Below are 21116 nucleotides of genomic sequence, written 5' to 3'. Positions count from 1 at the left end.
AACAATGTTCGATAATTGAACTATTTTTCAAATTAAATCACTGTTTCCGATGTGTGCTGCAGTTTGTAAGCACACGAACATAATCACGCAGAAACACATTTCTACCTTGCCGAACCGAAACGGCACGATACCCGACCGAACGAGAGGGAAAACAAACAAACAAACCGACGACACCCCACGTCCAACCCACCGAGCGTCGTTCTTCACGTCCAACCGAACCGCTAGAAACGACCACGGCATGCATCAGCGCGACGCCGCAACGACGGCACAACTTACTTGGCGCAAGCCGCACGCCAATGCAGCCCGATTTGCGTTTTCTCTCTCTTTCATTTGTCGCTACCTTAGATCGCAAAAGGGGTTCGAAAAAAGTAGTGTCTACCGCGTACAGACTTCGGAGTTTCGGTGCAGGCGGTGGGATTCTATAAAATAGTCGACCGGGTGAAATTGAACTTCAGTACCGAGTGAGATGTGCATCGAATAGAAGCAAGTTTAAGTGATAAAATATAATTAAAAAAAATAAAACAATCATTCGAATACGGACTGTTCAGAAACGAAGTGAAAGAGATCTAGTGAGGCGATAGCTTTTACATAATAGCTGGTGAACAACGAACTTGAAGTGCGCTCCGTTCACAAAGGTTAGTTCCAGTCGCTTTCGTTCGGTAGTGCAATCAAGGGAAATGTCAGTTAAAAGCAAGGAAGTGATTAACATTAGCATGACTTCTGAAATGATCGCACTTAGCACGCTAATTATTTGAAATCTACATCGTACAAATATTCCGTACACGCCATTAAAGATTACCTGTTTCGATGTTATGCAAGCGGCAAGGATTACGAGTTTTTGCAGTGTTTTGATCTAGGACAACGATGATCACATCAATTGCATAACTTTCGCGGGACAGCTATTGAGTTTGTCCACCCACATGACATTGTTCAACAGTTAAATGAATTGTGGATTGTGGGACATGGACCGGTTACAAGCCGTGAATTGTGCAACGTTGTACCTGACTATATCCACTATACGAAATCAGATCAAAATTAGTTCCCACAGTTTACATTTTAAGTAGTTTCCTTTTGTACGAAAAATCGTACCCAATGTTGTTAGTCCCAAGTGAAGGGTGGAACATTTTCCTTCGCAAAAGGCACATTCCTTTCGTGGTGGAATTTTGATGCACCTCGCTTATGAATAAACATTTTTGTTTAGTAAACACATTTAGCAGACTACAAGCGGTCAATGAACTCATTCGGTCGCAAATCTATGCGGTTCGTCTTCTAAGAGCATTGAAATCTATTGTGTATCGCAAATTTGTTGCAGATTTCCATATAAAGAATAATTTTTGAGACTAGGTACAATTGGCTTAGATTGGTGGGTTGAAATATTTATATTAAGATATTTCAATAAATTCTCACCAATTGATTTCAAAAATTTCTTGTACAGTGTCACATAAGAGCATGATCAGCTGCAAGTAGCAAGTTCAACATCCTCAAGCCTGAACAATAATGGTTGACCCAGTTAGGGCATGACTCGACGTTCCCAACAAATTGTTCTGAAATAAATCTTCGAATTCCATATTTTTCCAGCAAGTTGAGTCAAATTAGAAGGATTGCGTAAGCTAAATTGATTTTTTTTCAGAGACCACGCTGTTGGATTTAGAAATGGCGAATCTAAGGTGACAATTCCATTTAGCCCATTCCACTTTCGCTGCACCCCAAAAATAACATCCAGAAGGATGAAACGTAATTTTTTTTTCAGATAAATCATCGTTTGGCAAATGGTGACACAGGTTTTGTTTATTTTTTCGTTCGTCATATTGAATAAGAACAAAGTTCTGCATTCCTATAGGTATGGAAGCACCGTCAAACATTCACGAGATATTCAACAGTCCTTTGAAGCAGTGAAGATTTCCCAGGTGTGCTCGATGTCCGTGAATATTCAAATGGAAGATTCATCAGAAAAGATGATGCTTCTCAAAAACCTGCTTGCGTTTATATGAGTGTTGTTTCACTCATTCCGAAAACCTATTCAAAAAATGACTGAATTCGACTGTCAACTGGTTTCTCCCATGAAACAATCTCAAAACAATGGAAAACAATTATTATGATTCACGATGTTTTCGTGACCATATAGTGCATGTAGTTATTTAACAGACTGCATTCATAATATTCTAGAGGATTGTATTTGACAAATACGTTAGCCTGAAATAGAATGCTCTGCAGAATTGTTTGATCATATATGCAGGAATCGCACACAGGTAGACTACGTGAAAGGTGATGATCTTACCCGAATAACCTCGAGTGGTTATTTCTTCTATTCCGTGAGGTTCAGCGTCTGACCGGGTGTGGGTGGCTTGAATTACAGTTTCTCGTCGTTTGTAAATTAGATAGCCGCTCCATCACGAGACTAAATATCACTTCCGTAGTAAACCAGCCTACCAAAATTTTTACATAATCGAACATATTTAAGATTCGCACATCTTTTAGAAGTTTCACAAGAAAATTTTCCCAAAAATCTTATAAACTGAAATATATTAAATATAAACTTTCGAATGAAGTTCTCATTTTTACAACTTTATAAAAGCTCTTTTTACCTTATGATTATTGATTTTTACCTTGTTATTGATCTTGTAGTTAGAAGTCATATGAAATCGTTTATTCAATAGTATCTCTTATGACTTTAACTTCCATATATCTCGAAGCGCTACAAAACGATTATTTCGTGATTCTTTATCTATTTGGATACAGATCTAGGACAAATTTACAAATAAATACTAATTCGTTAGGTAATTCAGTTTAATCTAAGCCTTCAATTGTACGCCTTTGGATATTCAAAATCGTTTTGTATAAAAGATGAGTCGGTTTTATGCCTATTGGAGAAAGAGATTAAAAATTTCATCACGAGAAGGCTTTACGTTTAATTTCATTTTCAAATTAGATTAAGTAACAAGGAACTGTGCAGTAATTTAAACTACAATTTTGTGCTACAAATTTGTGCATGAAAAATATAACGAATTTTCATAACATGTTAAATGACGCATGCAAATCACTGGATAGCAATAATTTTCTCTTCAAAGAAGAACTGTCCTTGTTTATTCTTGTCACCAAAACAAATCAACGAACAAATAAATTTGTTCTTGTCACTAAAACAAATAAATGAAAAACGAACTGTACCAAATTTGTAAAATTTCTACCCAGTGCTAAAAATGTCACCACAAGTTATAAGTGTTGCAACAATTTCGTGTTCACCCTTTACCCAACTAGCACGGTGGATTGGATGGACCGGGAAATTACCACACTGGCAGAATCTCGACGAAATGAGTCAAGATTATGAAAACACATCAAGAATAATGGCCAAGATATTATGATTTTACAGAAATTGAAGCGTAACTCAACTATACATACTTAAAAACTACAAATTCAAGCATATTCCTGTTATGATTTCCGATGGTTTTCCATGCAGTTCATGGTCTTCAAGTATGAAATGATTTTAAAGATAAAATTGACATTGACATTATCTATTGTTTCATGTTTCTTCTAAAGGTAAATTATCTTAAACATTAAAATAAAACGCAAGCAAGTAATGCATACTCCGACCATTATGAATATTCAATTATTGGACTCTACACGGAAAAGCCAGCGATCGCAAAACAACTAAAATATTAGTTGTTTTTCTGATTTTGATTGGTTAAAATTTGGTACAACTAATCGACCGTTGTTTTAACTAATCTGTCATTTTTTATTTATCGTGCTGGCAGCTTAGCAACGACACCCAACAAGTAATGAAAAGTTTCAGTTGAGCAATTCCAAACACCCTGAGCGAACAATGAAACGTTTCAATGAGATGTCACTCGTGCAATTGAGCAAAGACACAATCCCAGCAAAGTTACTTGTATGCATGAATGTTGTATGCATTAAAGTTGTTTCAACCAATTATTCAGTTATTTGAACTTAAAACGCCAATTGCAATAAATATTTTTTACTGTTAGCCTCTTCGGGGGCAGCTAATCGTTCACTGCTTGAACAATGCAATTTTACCTAATTAACTGCTTATATCTTTATCACTAAACTCACAAAGGATATAGAAATGAACCAAAAGATTACAATTCTCGAAAGGGAACTCACCAGAAAAATGATCACAGGGAATTAGGAAATTTTTCGTTCACTTGCAGAATGGCTCGCTGGTGAACCTAATGCTACAGATACACTTTCAAGAAAATACAAATAGTACCACTTCACTTTAGCAGCAAATTTTTAAGCGTTAAGCGGTTTTAATAACATTGACATGAACTGTCCTAGAATACATTACTCTCAGATGAAATTAAAACATTTATACTGTAGGAATATCTATTTAACACATGGAAAACTTGTTTTACAATTAACTGTTATATTCTTCTGCATACTTTCACTTACATAAAACAACCACTACGTAACTAACATAAATGACGTTCATTTACCATTGAAAATTTTCAATATGAAACGCTTCTGGTGAAATGAAGAGATTTTTTGCTCTGCCTTTTGCTGTCTTCGTTCTCCGCCAAGGGACAGAATTTAAATACAACAATTTCGGTTACCTGAATAGTTATGTCAAAATCAACAGATATGTTAGTTAAATCAACAACATTTTAATTGAAACAACCAGGGCGTGAAAGAACAATTGCAATATTGTAATTTTGTGATCTGCGGGTTCTTCATATTTTTTGTGAGTTTAGTGATAAAGATATAAGCAGTTAATTAGGTAAAATTTCATTGTTCGTTTTAAGTTCAAATAACTGAATAATTGGTTGAAACAACTGAGACATTTTTTTTGCATTCATGCATACAAGTAACTTTGCTGGGATTGTGTCTTTGCTCAATTGCACGAGTGAGTCATTGAAACGTTTCATTGTTCGCTCAGGGTGTTTGGAATTGCTCAACTGAAACTTTTCATTACTTGTTGGGTGTCGTTGCTAAGCTGCCAGCACGATAAATCAAAAATGACAAATTAGTTAAAACAACGGTCGATTAGTTGTGCCAAATTTTAACCAATCAAAATCAGAAAAACAACTAATATTTTAGTTGTTTTGCGATCGCTGGCTTTTCCGTGTAGACTCTTACAAATTAATAGGTCAACAAATACCTATAAACTGATGAAAATACTTAGAATTCAACGGATTTCACACTTTGTTCTCATGTGAATTACGTTCCTTTATTGAATGCATGCAAGTTTGTCAAATTTTACCAGTTAGATATTAGGTAAATAATAATTTGATAATTATTTTTTGTTCTAACAGATCTATATCTTGTAAATTTAATGTGAAAATATTATTTTCTGTTCGCGTCGATCTCATGAAACTCATGAAATGAATAATGCTGTTTGACGATCCACATTTCCATTACCTACAAACATATCTTAGGATTCATACACAAAAAATCAAACAGCTGCATTAGCAAGCAGGTTCAGTTCAGTTACAAAAAGTTGAGAGGTGATCGTGAAAAAGGCTCAGTAATAAATACTAAATAGGTAAACGAAAAGAAACAATTACTTGCTGATACGGCTTTTAAATACCGCCGGATATTTCACTACTGTAAAAAAAAAGTAGTAACACACAGTAACCTTATTCGTCGAATTTTTTTTCTAGTTTGGTATGACTGTCAGTGACATCTGTGCAAAGTGTCACGTCAAAATATTCATTAGTATTTAGTATACGTCTGTCTTTCTGAAGTATTAAAAGCGCAATCGGCGATTTTTACAACGAGTGAAATTATTTAACAACATAATTTATTCTGATTCCATTAAATTTTGTGCGCGGAATCAAATTTCTGGTGCCGAAACGTTCAGAATGGCATTCGGGAAAAAGACATTCCGTAATAATTATATGTCGCGAGCAATTTGTTTTGATTGGTACAAATTGTTCAAAGAGGGTCGAGAACGCGTTGACGACGAAACACGTCCAGGACGGTAGTTTTGACAGTTTTCCTTGATTATCGAGGTGTGGTGCACTCTGAATTCCTTCCGATCAGCCAAACTGTCAACAAGGAATACTATTTGAGTGTTATGCGTCATTTACGCGAAGTTAGGCGTAAAAAGAGGTCGAAATTACGGGCCAACAGATCTTGGTTTTTGCACCACGATAATGCACTGTCGCATACTGCCTTGATTCTTCGTGATTTTTTCGCAAAAAATGCAACCAATATCATTCCGCAACCACCGTATTCGCCTGATTTTGCTCCGTGTGACTTCTGGCTATTCAGCAAACTAAAACGACCGCTCCGGGGAAACCGTTTTGAGTCAAATGTTTTACACTTAATATTGCCGTAATTGTCAGAGAACATGAAGATTATTCAGAAAACATATAAGCTGATACTTCAAACTGATTTAAGTCATAAAGTTATACACTTTAATCTTAGGCTCAAAGCATTCGATATCCCAAGTAACAATTCGAATGCCTTATGGTTTTGATTATAATTTATAGGAGTTTTGTAATTGATTGTTCAATCACTACTTGTTTTATAACAACTATAATAAGTGTCGCTTTTGACAAGTAATATCATAGTTTTTAAAGCTTCTATAAAACCTTTTACCTAGACTAACAACTGGACTAAAAATAAATCAATTTGTACTAGAATAAAGCCATGCAAACGCTCTTAATATTGCTTTAAAAACTGTTCTTTAAAACATTATTGTCAGTAAAATTCTTTCATAAAACTAGATTTGTGTGTGTGCGTGTTCATTGAATGACAGTTTCACTCAGAGCAAATTTGAAGGTTCTAAAGTACATTTATGACACTCCTGTTGTGGGCTATTTGATTTATTGCTTCTTAGATTAAGTGTAATTTGCATTAAAGAAAATTTCATGGCCGCCATTATGATGTTCTTTGCCGCAGCCTTTATTGACATCAAATAAACTTCGAAATGCAAAAACGAGGAAGTATGATGGACTTTTATGATTCATTTTCAAAACGTATGCACAAGTTTTATCGCCACGAAATAGTTTTATACAAAAAAGACGATAAATCACAGAAAATAATTTTCATAAATCATGGAGACTTTTGCAAAAACCGTATTTATTTCAAAGCGATTAGTTATAATTCTTATTTTTATCCATACATTCACGATAAAAATAAAAGCGCATGAAGTTTTTACGTTCCGTAAAAGCCTCAAACTTGTAAATAAAATCCAATAAATTGTTACTGATTGCATTCAAAGCAGATATGACACACATATAATCAAGAAAAGTATTACCAAAACGACAGTTTATTCATAGTGGAATTTATTCCATCGAAATAAATTTAATGTTGATCGTAAATCTGGTTTCAAAATTTTCTTGAATTTGTAGTTTTAACGCAGCTTTATGATGATTCTTCACTTTGCTTTATAAACCTTATGAAGAATGGTCCACTTGGCAGGAACATGCTCTTATAGAGGTTTTCAGTAGGCTTTCGTGGAGTTTAAAGTTTTAATGCAAGATTTATTATGTAGCATTGAAGATAGCTACAAGTATTTATTAATATTAAAAATGTTACTTGGGATCAACATGTCCTCACTCTCGCACTTGCCATATCACAACACATTTTATATTTATGAGCTAAGCTTTTAAATACCAAATGGGCGTCTTTGATTTCACTATCACTGTTACGCCACTTCGACCATGTGTAATAACGCGGCCCAATCGCGAAAATTATAATGAAATAGAAACTTTTCTACAAATCTAGTAGTATCATATAAAAAAATTCATGTTTTGATCAAGAAACACTTTCAAAATATATTGAATAATCAGAATCAAAAGGTGACTAGTATTTCGGTTAGAGATAAGCTGACATTTTTTAGATAAATCACAGATAGCAGATATACAGGCTAGAAAAACATTTTTCAAAATCCTGTGTAAATTTATAATTTGCTGAACTTTGGAAGACATAAGTTCCCTACTGCCACCTACTTGACTATTCGCGACCTTTCAAAACGTTTCGGAACGATATCAAAGTTCTCCTGCAAGTTTTAGAAATTCTCCCACAAAACCATTTGAATACTTTTCACACGATTTCCCTAAATGAAAAAGACAATTTAATTTCCATGGCGTATGAATCACGCGTGAATCCAATCGGAATATTACAAAAAATAAACTTTTCATTTTAACCAAGAATAAAACAAAGCACCCAAAATAGTGTCGATCGCGGTGACATCTGCAAGTGTTCGCTGCGCTGAATGAGCAAATATTCAGTTCGGTTCATATGCGAGTCTGTATTGTATTGTAAGTTTGATGTTATTATGCGACTAAAATATACTTCATTCGCAAAGAAGTTACTGTCGGAAGCCCACATTAGTAGACAACATTTCACAATATACCCAAAATCCAAACCGATCAGACATTATTCGTAGTAATCCAATATGACGAACAGTTACATAATCACAAACAAGCCGGCATGCGTCAAAAACTTCCACCCACTTGTGCAAAAACCTTTCTCTCCTAAAGGAAACCACTTTCGATCTCGTTTAGTGACACGAGCATCGACTTATTCCACACAGCGCAAAGGCATCCTTCAAAACCGGCCTCACCGCTCAAAATCAATTCGCACAACTACGAAACAAAATCGTAAGCAAGGGTGACGCATCCACCCACGCGTTTTTGGTTTGGAGGTCATCGGAGCTCCGTTTTTTTTGTGCGGTCATTACTCGCGTAACTTTTGTTTGCACACCCAGCCCGACACTGTGAGGTGATCGCACCGTCGATCGTGTCTCGTTGATTTCATCGGCCAGTGATGCAACACGACCTCATTTCGCAGGTGAGACTTTTGCTTCCCCAGCTTGACATCGTTTAACCCACCGCGACTAAGAGACGATGACCATCGCGGTTTGGCGACAACCCTTTTACACAGTGCGTATTTAAATGGTAAAGTGCGGGTGATGATTTTATAGTGAATTAACCTACACCTGAAAAAAACTGCGCTAATGCATCTTCGTCACGCTCCAAGAACTGCATCTCCATTTGAATCAAACGAACAATCACCATTGTTTGGGCTTGTCACACGCGAAAAGAACTGTTTCCGCTCTACTCAAAGGTCGGATGCAGTTTTGCAGCGAAAGTAAAAGTACCTGGTCGATGTAGTAGATATGTGCATAGTTTTTTACCAACATCACTTTCAAACCTCTTCCTGATTCAACATCTCACGAAGTCGCCGGTGTCGGTTTGTGGCCATGGGGTCCGAAACTAGTTTTGCATGCACTAACTAACTATCCAGAGCGGTCAGCGATGGAAGCTACGCCGTCGTCAATGGGTCTCGAGGCCCCGCTGACTGGTCCGGCCATGTGGAAATAATGTTATTACGCTTTGCCGCTTGCGAAGAGGGTATTATCTCATTTCTCGGTGTTTTTCTTTACCTTTGTTTTGCTCTCACGACTGCATATGCTTTAGCGGAAACGAACCAGAGGAGGGAAAAGAAAGACGATGACCACAGTAATAGCGTTGTTTGGCAGAGCACAAGTTATGCGTTGAATTGCCATAATGCCAAAAAACGGGCTCACTGGGGCTCACTAATGTTAGGTAATCGAAACTCGAAAAAATTTGGGTGAATACACATGAGCGTTCAATCGAATGTGGGTCAGTTAAGGTTGTTATTAGTTTTTTTTTTAAAGATAGTGAAACATTCGAGGGTTCCCTTGAAGACTGAAGCTGTTGAGTAATTGCTGTCGTTTAACTTCATTTCAGACACAATATGAATCTGATAACTACGACAGCACTGATAGTGCTGTTGACGCTCGCATTCGTCAACGCAGATGAGTGGAATTGGCTCAACAATGGAGAATCCATTCTGGAAGATCTTGTCCGCGAGAAGCGCCAGGAAACGTCCCAGAACGTCACCGAAGTAGCTGATGACGACATCCTAAATTTCATACTGGACAGTGGCCGTCAAGGACGGAGCTTGGAGGGATTTGACGAAGTCTACAGCGATCCGTCAGTGCAACAGGCTCTACAAAATTCCGATGACGTTGAGGCTCGGAACATCATCAAGGAGAAGCTCTGTGCTCTAGGTTTAATGCAATGCGACGGGGAACTCGTCGATGGCAGACGTCCGTACCTAAATCCACAGAATCTAATCTATGCTCAACCCGTTGCTCTTAAGCCAGTTGGGCGTCCAATTGCTACCATTCCGGTACGCGGTCCTCCCGGGCCTCCACCACCACCACCACCAGGTCCACAATATGTTCCCAAACCTCCACCACAACAGAGACCGCACCAAGGACCATATGGACCTCCCCAACCAATGCCAGTTCCCAATCGACCTCAACAAAAAGTTGGGTTTGCTTCCCAGCAACCTTCCTATAACGGACCAAATTCCTTCACAGGTAGTTCCCACTACGGTGGATCCTATTCCGGCCAACCTGGTCCATTTTCACCTTATCCTTCCAAACCCTTAGGTCCAATCTACGAGGGAGCAGATATCCCGTATGAATTCGAAAGCCCCAATAAACCCGGAGTTATTATCAGTGATGGTCCACTTATCGGAAAACCGCCAGTTGAACAGCATATCCATCATCATTACCATCATATTGAGGGCGGTGCTGAAAAACCTGTTGTAGTGAACAACCAGATCCCCTTATCCACAGGAGTACTCACCGGATCATCGGTCGGTGGTAGCTCGTTAAACACCAACAACCTATACTCTTCCAGTCTCTACGGTCAGTCCGGTGTTCCAAATGGAGGATTCAATCCTTCTAGCAGCAAAGACTTCGACTATCAAGATCTTAAGGGAAACATCAACACTGGCTCAGCTCAATACAGTAGCTACGCTTCGCAATCGAAGCCAGTTAGCTCAAACCTCTACAATCAGGGACCTGCTACGTTCGGAACCACCGAAAATATTATCTACGGATCAAGTGGAAGCGGCGTAGTTAGTGCGGGCTATCAAACAAACCAAGGAAGCTACCAGTCAAATCAAGGAAGCTATCAATCCGGTCAAGGCGCTTATCATACGGCCAATCCAAACCTGTACAAGAAAGAACTGAACCTTAAAGGACCCGCTACCAACCAAAATAACTTCAATACTAACTACAATAAGTACAGCCAGCAATATAATGGCCAATACAGTAACCAGCAGAACAATCAGAACCAGTACGGCGGTGTTTATAGTCAGTACGGTCAAAATTCTAGAACCGAAGAATGCGTATGTGTCCCGTACGAACAGTGTCCAGCACAGGACGTAGTCGGTAGACGTGATGATCTGATTCTTCCATTAGACCCCCGTAACTTTAAGACTGACATCCAAGCCGACACGGAACAGGTTGTGATTACCGATGCCCACGGGAACATGACCGTTATTCACGTCCCAAGGAACGTTACCGCACAAGCTCGTTCTGCAAACGTAACTAATGAATCAGCCAAGAAAATCTCGAAACGAGAAGCATCGGCTGCCAAGAAGGCCGACAACGATGATGACAAAGCCAATATTGAACCGGTAAGTTTACTAGTAAGAATAAGTAGTAATCGATACTAACCTGACCACCAAAATTCAAACCATAACATCCTTTTGGCCGAAGCTAACCTAACGCTAACAACTACCACAGCTGGGAAGTGACTTTTCTTGTACTGTAAAGCTTTGAATGTATGTATCAACATGACTAGCAAATTTTTTTCTGACCTACTGGATGCACGACTTAAACACAAGACCATCTAAAAGATACCAACTCTTCAATTAAACACTAAAACAATACATGCTGACACAAGCTTTGGCTTCGCTCACAACATGAAAAGGATAATGTTAAAGGTGCTACCAAGTTCTCTGACTACAGCGAATTTCTGAAGACGCCTCGTACTGTACGTTTACTTTCTAAAGTCCCTTGTTTAATTGTATTGTTTTAGCGTTTGTTGGGAGGTGGCCACCATGGTGAAGGAGGTGGAAAGAAAGTTGTTCCTACCTTTGGAGTGTCCTTCGGTCTCCCGTATCCTTCATATCCCTTGAATCCCTACGGGCCTAACCCAGCCGGGAATCCTTATTTCGGTTCGATCGGAGCCAACGGTCTTAACCTAGGGTTGGTCAATGTGAACCCATTATTTTCGTTGCAAGTAACTAAAGACGAGTACGGTGATAAACTTTTGAAGCCTCTTGTTAACCTTCACGTTACACCCACTGAAAATATTGTTCATAAAGTAGGAAGTCTACTAGCTGCCAAGAAACAAAACATTTTACATGTATTCAATCAACACGAGCATTACCACAATCACGTTGGCTATCCTCCACCGCCTCCTATCTACCGTCCCCCACATGGTCCACCATACATTCATGGGCCACCTCCAAGTTTCGGTCCTACCGGGCCTAATCTGATATTCACCAAACCTCCCGGGCCAGTATATACCGGACCTGGACCAGTCTATGCAAGGCCTCCGGGCCCTATTTACTCTGGTCCTCCTCCAGGGCCTATTTACAACCGACCTCCGAGTCCCCCATTTATTCCTAATGGTCCATCTCCGTTCTACGGACCACGTCCACCATTCTTCCGTGATGCCAGTACTTCCAACGATGGAGATTTGGTTTACGATCCATCTGACATTGGTAGAAATGCGAACGTTACTTTCAACCGGAGTGCTGCCCCGATCGGTAACTTTGCCTACCAATCGGTATATCCCCAAAACCAACCTGACTCCTTGAATCAGAATAGAGTAGATTATGCTAGACAGTATCAAAACTATCAGAATAGTAACGAAAGACTTCCACCCACTCAGACCATTCCAACTCCGGCACCAGGACATTCCAAAGGTAGCAACATCGTTAGTTTCCCGCGTAGTCGCCGTTCAACTGACGTAACCGTTCCGGATCAGTTGGAACCGGAGGAACCGGTTGCAGAAAGCGAAGCCGAGAAGACGCTAACTGAACAGGTCGGGGTACAAGAAAAGTCATTTACAGCTGATAAGGTAATCAGTTATTTGCAGTGGAGCACGAAACCAGATCTTCTTTAAACTCATATTTAATCTTATTTTCATCTTCCAAAAAACAGAGACAAGCTTACTATGGACCACGGCCACAGCAGTGTCCTCAACGAAGTGTTTGCTGTCGTCGACCAGCTTACCGCCAACCACCTACCCATGGTAATCTAGGTCAGTGTGGAATTCGGAATGCCCAGGGTATTAACGGTCGCATTAAGAATCCGGTGTACGTCGATGGAGACAGTGAGTTCGGTGAATATCCGTGGCAGGTAGCTATCCTGAAGAAAGATCCAAAGGAATCTGTGTATGTCTGCGGAGGTACACTGATCGATAACCAGTTCATCATAACTGCCGCTCACTGTGTCAAGACGTAAGTTTTTCAATTAGGGCCAAGAGACGTTTTTTTTACTAATGTCGAACTTTACGTCATACAGATATAGCGGTTTCGATCTCCGTGTTCGTCTAGGCGAATGGGACGTCAATCATGATGTGGAATTTTACCCGTACATAGAACGTGATGTTATATCGGTCCAAGTCCATCCGGAATATTACGCTGGTACGCTTGATAACGATCTGGCTGTTCTGAAAATGGATTCTCCAGTAGACTTCTCCAACACACCGCACATTTCGCCTGCCTGTTTGCCCGACCGGTACACAGATTTCTCTGGTCAGCGTTGTTGGACCACCGGATGGGGTAAGGATGCCTTTGGAGACTATGGAAAGTATCAAAACATTCTTAAGGAAGTCGACGTACCGATTGTAAATGATAACCAGTGTCAAAACCAACTGCGCCAAACACGTCTCGGTTATCAGTATAAACTTCATCCCGGATTCATCTGTGCCGGTGGAGAGGAGGGTAAGGATGCATGTAAGGGTGACGGTGGAGGTCCCCTCGTATGTGAACGCAACGGTAGCTGGCAAGTAGTCGGTGTTGTTTCCTGGGGAATTGGATGTGGTAAGGCAAACGTACCCGGAGTGTACGTCAAAGTTGCTCACTACCTAGACTGGTTACAGCAAGTTCGCGGAAGGTACTGAACTCTTGCACGTGCGAATATTATTTATTGACGGCTCATATTATTTGTGTAAAACGGAAGCAAGCGAGAACTTTACCAGTGATACTCACCACGATACTGTGTTTGTATATGTAAAAATAATTGGAAAACACTTCAGCACAAGCGAAAACGAATGTAGTGAGAATAGTACGAATTGATTGAAACGAACGATTGCTGGAGTTAAAGTGTACGATGCTATGTGACAGCATTTCTAAATATATGGCTCTTTTGTATGTAGTTTTTATGTATCAATGTAGAATTAATAAGCTACGAATAAATTATTCTATTTATTCTTAACAACAGTTTGCGTATCTTTTGTTATTTTCTGTCACCATAATACTTGCATTTTGTTTGGACCTTGAAAGAATCCCTAGCAGATGCTTCAATCAGCTTAAAATATTTATTGAATATCCTTAAATCAATTGAGTGCAAGGTCATGCTAGTTCCTGTTTCTCCGGACTTTTTCTAACAAGATGGAGAAAACGAATTCAAATATTTTTTCAATTCTAACACCTAATTTGATCTGACACTATAATTCGGAAGGAACTTGAATCACATCGTACGGACATCCATGTGATGGTTTCAATGTGTGAAGGAAACTGAACTACCTAAAATTTTGAACGCTGCAGCTCTATAACACCAAATTTTTTTTACGTAGGTTAATATCGCAAAATTGATTATTTTTTGGTCGTGAACTTCGACTTACTTTACTATGGGGCGCCTTCCCAAAATTCACCCTACGGAAGAATGGGTAGAACTTAATCGTGAATATCTCTTGTTGTACTTAACCCAACAATATAATTTTTTCTCCATGTTATCGCAAATATGATCAGCATTTTACGATAAAATTTTCAGAGTGAAATAATCACAAATAAATTAAAATTTAAGTTTACTAAAATGATTGGTATCAGCGAGTATTTAAGTGAAAATCCATGACTTTTGCTTGTCTTTCTCGTGCTCGAACGACGGCTTTGGTGCAGGGACGACATTGCATTCTCGCCTCACCTACTTAGTAATTGACACGTTTCATTCATTCTAGCCTGTGTAGTTTATTTTGAAATATCAGTAATTTAATTATTTAAGAACTTTTTAATACCAATCGGTATATCCCCAAAACCAACCTGACTCCTTGAATCAGAATAGAGTAGATTATGCTAGACAGTATCAAAACTATCAGAATAGTAACGAAAGACTTCCACCCACTCAGACCATTCCAACTCCGGCACCAGGACATTCCAAAGGTAGCAACATCGTTAGTTTCCCGCGTAGTCGCCGTTCAACTGACGTAACCGTTCCGGATCAGTTGGAACCGGAGGAACCGGTTGCAGAAAGCGAAGCCGAGAAGACGCTAACTGAACAGGTCGGGGTACAAGAAAAGTCATTTACAGCTGATAAGGTAATCAGTTATTTGCAGTGGAGCACGAAACCAGTTCTTCTTTAAACTCATATTTAATCTTATTTTCATCTTCCAAAAAACAGAGACAAGCTTACTATGGACCACGGCCACAGCAGTGTCCTCAACGAAGTGTTTGCTGTCGTCGACCAGCTTACCGCCAACCACCTACCCATGGTAATCTAGGTCAGTGTGGAATTCGGAATGCCCAGGGTATTAACGGTCGCATTAAGAATCCGGTGTACGTCGATGGAGACAGTGAGTTCGGTGAATATCCGTGGCAGGTAGCTATCCTGAAGAAAGATCCAAAGGAATCTGTGTATGTCTGCGGAGGTACACTGATCGATAACCAGTTCATCATAACTGCCGCTCACTGTGTCAAGACGTAAGTTTTTCAATTAGGGCCAAGAGACGTTTTTTTTACTAATGTCGAACTTTACGTCATACAGATATAGCGGTTTCGATCTCCGTGTTCGTCTAGGCGAATGGGACGTCAATCATGATGTGGAATTTTACCCGTACATAGAACGTGATGTTATATCGGTCCAAGTCCATCCGGAATATTACGCTGGTACGCTTGATAACGATCTGGCTGTTCTGAAAATGGATTCTCCAGTAGACTTCTCCAACACACCGCACATTTCGCCTGCCTGTTTGCCCGACCGGTACACAGATTTCTCTGGTCAGCGTTGTTGGACCACCGGATGGGGTAAGGATGCCTTTGGAGACTATGGAAAGTATCAAAACATTCTTAAGGAAGTCGACGTACCGATTGTAAATGATAACCAGTGTCAAAACCAACTGCGCCAAACACGTCTCGGTTATCAGTATAAACTTCATCCCGGATTCATCTGTGCCGGTGGAGAGGAGGGTAAGGATGCATGTAAGGGTGACGGTGGAGGTCCCCTCGTATGTGAACGCAACGGTAGCTGGCAAGTAGTCGGTGTTGTTTCCTGGGGAATTGGATGTGGTAAGGCAAACGTACCCGGAGTGTACGTCAAAGTTGCTCACTACCTAGACTGGTTACAGCAAGTTCGCGGAAGGTACTGAACTCTTGCACGTGCGAATATTATTTATTGACGGCTCATATTATTTGTGTAAAACGGAAGCAAGCGAGAACTTTACCAGTGATACTCACCACGATACTGTGTTTGTATATGTAAAAATAATTGGAAAACACTTCAGCACAAGCGAAAACGAATGTAGTGAGAATAGTACGAATTGATTGAAACGAACGATTGCTGGAGTTAAAGTGTACGATGCTATGTGACAGCATTTCTAAATATATGGCTCTTTTGTATGTAGTTTTTATGTATCAATGTAGAATTAATAAGCTACGAATAAATTATTCTATTTATTCTTAACAACAGTTTGCGTATCTTTTGTTATTTTCTGTCACCATAATACTTGCATTTTGTTTGGACCTTGAAAGAATCCCTAGCAGATGCTTCAATCAGCTTAAAATATTTATTGAATATCCTTAAATCAATTGAGTGCAAGGTCATGCTAGTTCCTGTTTCTCCGGACTTTTTCTAACAAGATGGAGAAAACGAATTCAAATATTTTTTCAATTCTAACACCTAATTTGATCTGACACTATAATTCGGAAGGAACTTGAATCACATCGTACGGACATCCATGTGATGGTTTCAATGTGTGAAGGAAACTGAACTACCTAAAATTTTGAACGCTGCAGCTCTATAACACCAAATTTTTTTTACGTAGGTTAATATCGCAAAATTGATTATTTTTTGGTCGTGAACTTCGACTTACTTTACTATGGGGCGCCTTCCCAAAATTCACCCTACGGAAGAATGGGTAGAACTTAATCGTGAATATCTCTTGTTGTACTTAACCCAACAATATAATTTTTTCTCCATGTTATCGCAAATATGATCAGCATTTTACGATAAAATTTTCAGAGTGAAATAATCACAAATAAATTAAAATTTAAGTTTACTAAAATGATTGGTATCAGCGAGTATTTAAGTGAAAATCCATGACTTTTGCTTGTCTTTCTCGTGCTCGAACGACGGCTTTGGTGCAGGGACGACATTGCATTCTCGCCTCACCTACTTAGTAATTGACACGTTTCATTCATTCTAGCCTGTGTAGTTTATTTTGAAATATCAGTAATTTAATTATTTAAGAACTTTTTAATATTTTTTCCATTGAAATTATTGTAATTCGGACCGCGAACAATTTTTTACTCTCTTTTCCCCTGTCTCATTAATTTATGTGTTAGAATAAGGGTGTCGTAAATTCGTCCTAAATTAATATAGGTACACCGTAACAATTCTGAAAGTAAGGAAATGAAACCTTTTCACACAATTCACACGATCGATCAATTTATTAAAATGTTTAAAGATATTCAGAAGTGTGAAGCAACGTGCTAGTTTTATCCGTATTCACGTTATTCAGTTGTGTCTCTGACATGACCCACCCACTTTTTCATTTCAATTAAAATCAAAATGCAATTCAAACGACATTCTTCTATCTGGTTGGCGTCACCTCACTTGAAATGACGCCGTTTGGTGGCACAGCAACTAGGGCTATATTGCCAGTTAATTTTCGTTTTAGTTCAACGGACTATCTCTTCTAATCCCTTTCTAATTGTTACAGTAAAATAATAAGAATTAACAGAAATAGAGAACCAAACATTTTGATTACGCTACCAAGTAAATTAGAACATCGGACGAAAAAATTGAAAAATGCTATGTCGTAATGAAATGCAATTTTGATTCTTCAATTATCGGTAGTGCACAAATCCGTCACTAGCGACACCTGCGTATGAAAATTTATATCAAAGGAGTTTTCTTCGGAATTTTCCGTTTTAACAGTTATGATTGGCACAATGACGCTAAAATGAAATGGCGTTGCTCGTTTAGAAATGATACTATCAGCAGGAACTACCAAGCCGGTAGAAGAAATTTATTTTTTTATAAAAACGGACAAATTCATTTGAAAAATCATTGTAGAAGTGAAAGAAAAAGTTCTTACTCTGAGGTGGTAATGTTGATCTTAATTTATTGTGCTAAAACTAACATTTATTTTGAATGGATCATTGTACTTGGTTTAATATCATTTTTCAAATGCCTGGAAATAACAAATAAAGTATCCCAAATAAATAGTAGTCGGTCGCTAAACATTCTAGTACTCGATAAATCAACATTACACTGGTTTCTGTTAAAAATATGTTGGTCCGAAAAGAACGAACCTAATCCATTTTCACACATTTCTAATGATTTTCCATGTTTGATCGTAGTTTACACAAGAAAAAGTCGTAATAATCACTTTGAAATCGATTTTCTTCCACTCTGGGTTTACTTTTATTGCTGATACCTATTTGTACTGTTGAATGCTGCTGGTATGAACATTTTCCGAATAATCCTCCTATCCATGGTTCCATTTTTCATTTGCAGGTGTCGCTACCAGTAATTCAGTTTAGCGACAATGTGCCGATTGGCTTACACACTCAAAACAAAACAGCGTCTTATATTTTTTACTTCATGGACCATGAAAACGATAATGTTAGCCAATTATCACATAGAGCAACATGGGAATCGAGTATAAATTGCGGACATAGCTACTAACATGGTAATATTTCTTTAAACAAAACTACGGAATAGGTAGAACTTTTGCATGAAAAGTAAACCTTTAATTTCTTTAACATTGAACTATATAAAGATTTATATGCTAAGTGAAGTTATGTAATCAATTTGCGTTATCTAAATAAAAGGTCAAAACAACTACTAGATGGATTTAAACGACCATGCCATTTATGTCCGTGCATAATGCATTATATAATCGACATCAATCTGTAGGGCATTCCAAAAGCAAAACAAATAGATTCAATTTCAAATTATTTTCAAATATTTTAAAAAACTGTATGAAATTCTAATTGGAAGAAAGATTTTTTCCCCTATTCCCCTTTCATTCATTCATTCGAATTTCAGCCACAAATAAATTAAAATTCACTAATAAACATTTCTATGTATTTATTGTAGCCCTCGGCATCTTAGAGCTAAGACCTCATTAAATACATCGTCGAATAAAAAAAATCCTATGTATTTTGACAACATCATTCGAAAACATTATCGTTAGAACCACAGCGCTATCTATATGTAGAACTGTCATTGGAAGGCGAATGATACAAATAGATATTTACAATGAAAAATAACTTGGAGGGTAAGAAAATGGATTCGAAAATGATTAGTACTACTTTTTCTAGTGTAAACTACGATTAAATAAATTCTAGAACTGAATTTTACAATTAAATTCAGAACTTGGAATCTGGTCCACCCGAATTCTGAACCTAATTTCCTATCTTCAGTTTCAGCATTTAATCCAAAATTAAAAACAGAATCCTAATTCTCTATTCTGGATCTGGTTTCTTGACTAAATTTTGGAATCGAATTTAGTTTCTTAATCTATGTACGGGGCTCGAATCCAGAATTCTGATTCAGACAATCAACTTCAAGTGCATTCAGATCAATGCACAATATTCAGAATATCAATTTCAGATCCAAATCCTGGAACTGCACATCCTCGAAGTATTGTGCGAAGTTTTCCTCTACTGAGTATGGAAGCCCATAAAAAACTACTATAACATTATTTGTTGTATTATTTTACTCTCATTTGTTCTGTGTTATTTAATTGTATGGTAGAATATGCCTGTCGTCAATAAGTCGTACTTTAGCGTTGATAGGTCTTTATAGTTCTGAAAGCAAAGTAGTAAAAGTAGTAAAAATCACACTATCAACTAATACTAACGATTATATATATTCGGGAGTGTGAAAAAAGCATGTCAGTTTTATTTGTACTCACATCCTCCAGTTCTGTCTGTGCCATTATCCACCCGCCTTTTTCGTTTTTCGTTTACTCAATAATACAAACAGATATTAGCAATAAAAGTAAACTCGGTGGAGAAGAAAACTGATTTGAAAGTGATTACTAATAATTTTTCTAGCGTGAACTACGATTAAACATGGAATATCTTCGAAAACGTTGAAAAAAATGTTGTACAGAAACCAATGCAATGTTTACATCTCGAGAACTAGAATATCTGGCGATCGAGTATCTTTTTTTTTTTTGATGCTTTACTTGTTATTCCCGAGCACAAATAATGTTGAATTAAGTATAATGCTCCATTCTAAATTAACTTAAGCTTTCGCACAATGAATCTACTTCAGACTAAAAACTTTTTCTTTCTCTTCTGCGATGATTGTCCAAACGAATTCGTCTGTTTTTATCAGAGATGAGTAAACAATTGTAATGATATGAAATTTTCCTACCGATTTGACAGCTCTTGCTGAAAGTGTCATATCCAAACATTGTGTCAATCAGAGCTTAAAATTGTCACACATTCTCAATGAAAGAAACCATTCCAGCAGTCTTATTTTCAATGTTTTACTGTCTCATTCGTAAATGACCGACACCAGAACAAACAAAGAGAGACGAAGCATTTTCGTATCTCATCGAAAAAATGAGAGAGCATAATTGCCAACGTCACTCTTTCCTCTGTGAAAAGACGAAACCAAACTAACGTCTTCAGGTAGCAACAGCAGAATTTCAATTTTCATTCTTTCATCGATGTATTGAAAGTATGTGACGCTCGGCTATAAAAAGTGACTAAAATATGGCAAATCGAAGTAATTACATCCCAGAACTTCTTTGGAAACCAAAACTACTACAATTTGGAGCACCAACAGTTAAAACTTATTGTGATACCTTTTTCTGTCGTTTTCAATTCTCACAGCTTTGGTTGAATATCGACACTAC

At 38.1% G+C, this 21116-nt stretch overlaps 2 protein-coding genes across 5 annotated transcripts; both read left to right on the top strand.

The window, feature by feature from the left end:
• Positions 1-456: 456 nt before the first annotated feature.
• On the top strand, positions 457-14242 carry LOC131435532 (uncharacterized). 4 transcript variants are annotated; one of them, XM_058603531.1, is made up of 7 exons: positions 457-635; positions 9678-10315; positions 10388-11424; positions 11829-12626; positions 12690-12878; positions 12962-13260; positions 13325-14242. In XM_058603531.1, exons 2-7 carry the CDS (start codon positions 9685-9687, stop codon positions 13923-13925), a joined length of 3555 nt encoding a protein of 1184 aa, XP_058459514.1. In that variant the 5' UTR covers positions 457-635; positions 9678-9684; the 3' UTR covers positions 13926-14242. The 4 variants fall into 4 exon arrangements, with proteins under 4 accessions (XP_058459514.1, XP_058459513.1, XP_058459515.1 ...); XM_058603530.1 differs by having other exon boundaries at positions 9678-11424; XM_058603532.1 differs by lacking the exon at positions 11829-12626 and having other exon boundaries at positions 9678-11424.
• Positions 14243-15038: 796 nt separating this feature from the next.
• On the top strand, positions 15039-16702 carry LOC131434273 (phenoloxidase-activating factor 2-like; the record flags this gene model as incomplete). Its single annotated transcript, XM_058600936.1, has 3 exons — positions 15039-15338; positions 15422-15720; positions 15785-16702. Coding segments are annotated over 3 exons (1200 nt in total), but the record flags the coding sequence as incomplete, so codon positions are not given.
• Positions 16703-21116: the final 4414 nt, after the last annotated feature.

The sequence above is a fragment of the Malaya genurostris genome, chromosome 3 (assembly GCF_030247185.1).
Source record: "Malaya genurostris strain Urasoe2022 chromosome 3, Malgen_1.1, whole genome shotgun sequence".
NCBI classification, from domain to species: domain Eukaryota; kingdom Metazoa; phylum Arthropoda; class Insecta; order Diptera; family Culicidae; genus Malaya; species Malaya genurostris.
Note: the sequence above shows the minus strand (reverse complement) of the source record. Positions and strands in the feature narration are given on the sequence as shown.

Bases quoted from the DNA above. Each gene is read 5' to 3' on its own strand.
- LOC131435532 (XM_058603529.1), top strand. From the start codon at position 9,685: ATGAATCTGATAACTACGACAGCACTGATAGTGCTGTTGACGCTCGCA. The intron at 12,879-12,961 runs GTAATCAGTTAT...TCCAAAAAACAG, and splicing joins AGTCATTTACAGCTGATAAG to AGACAAGCTTACTATGGACC. The intron at 13,261-13,324 runs GTAAGTTTTTCA...TACGTCATACAG, and splicing joins GCCGCTCACTGTGTCAAGAC to ATATAGCGGTTTCGATCTCC.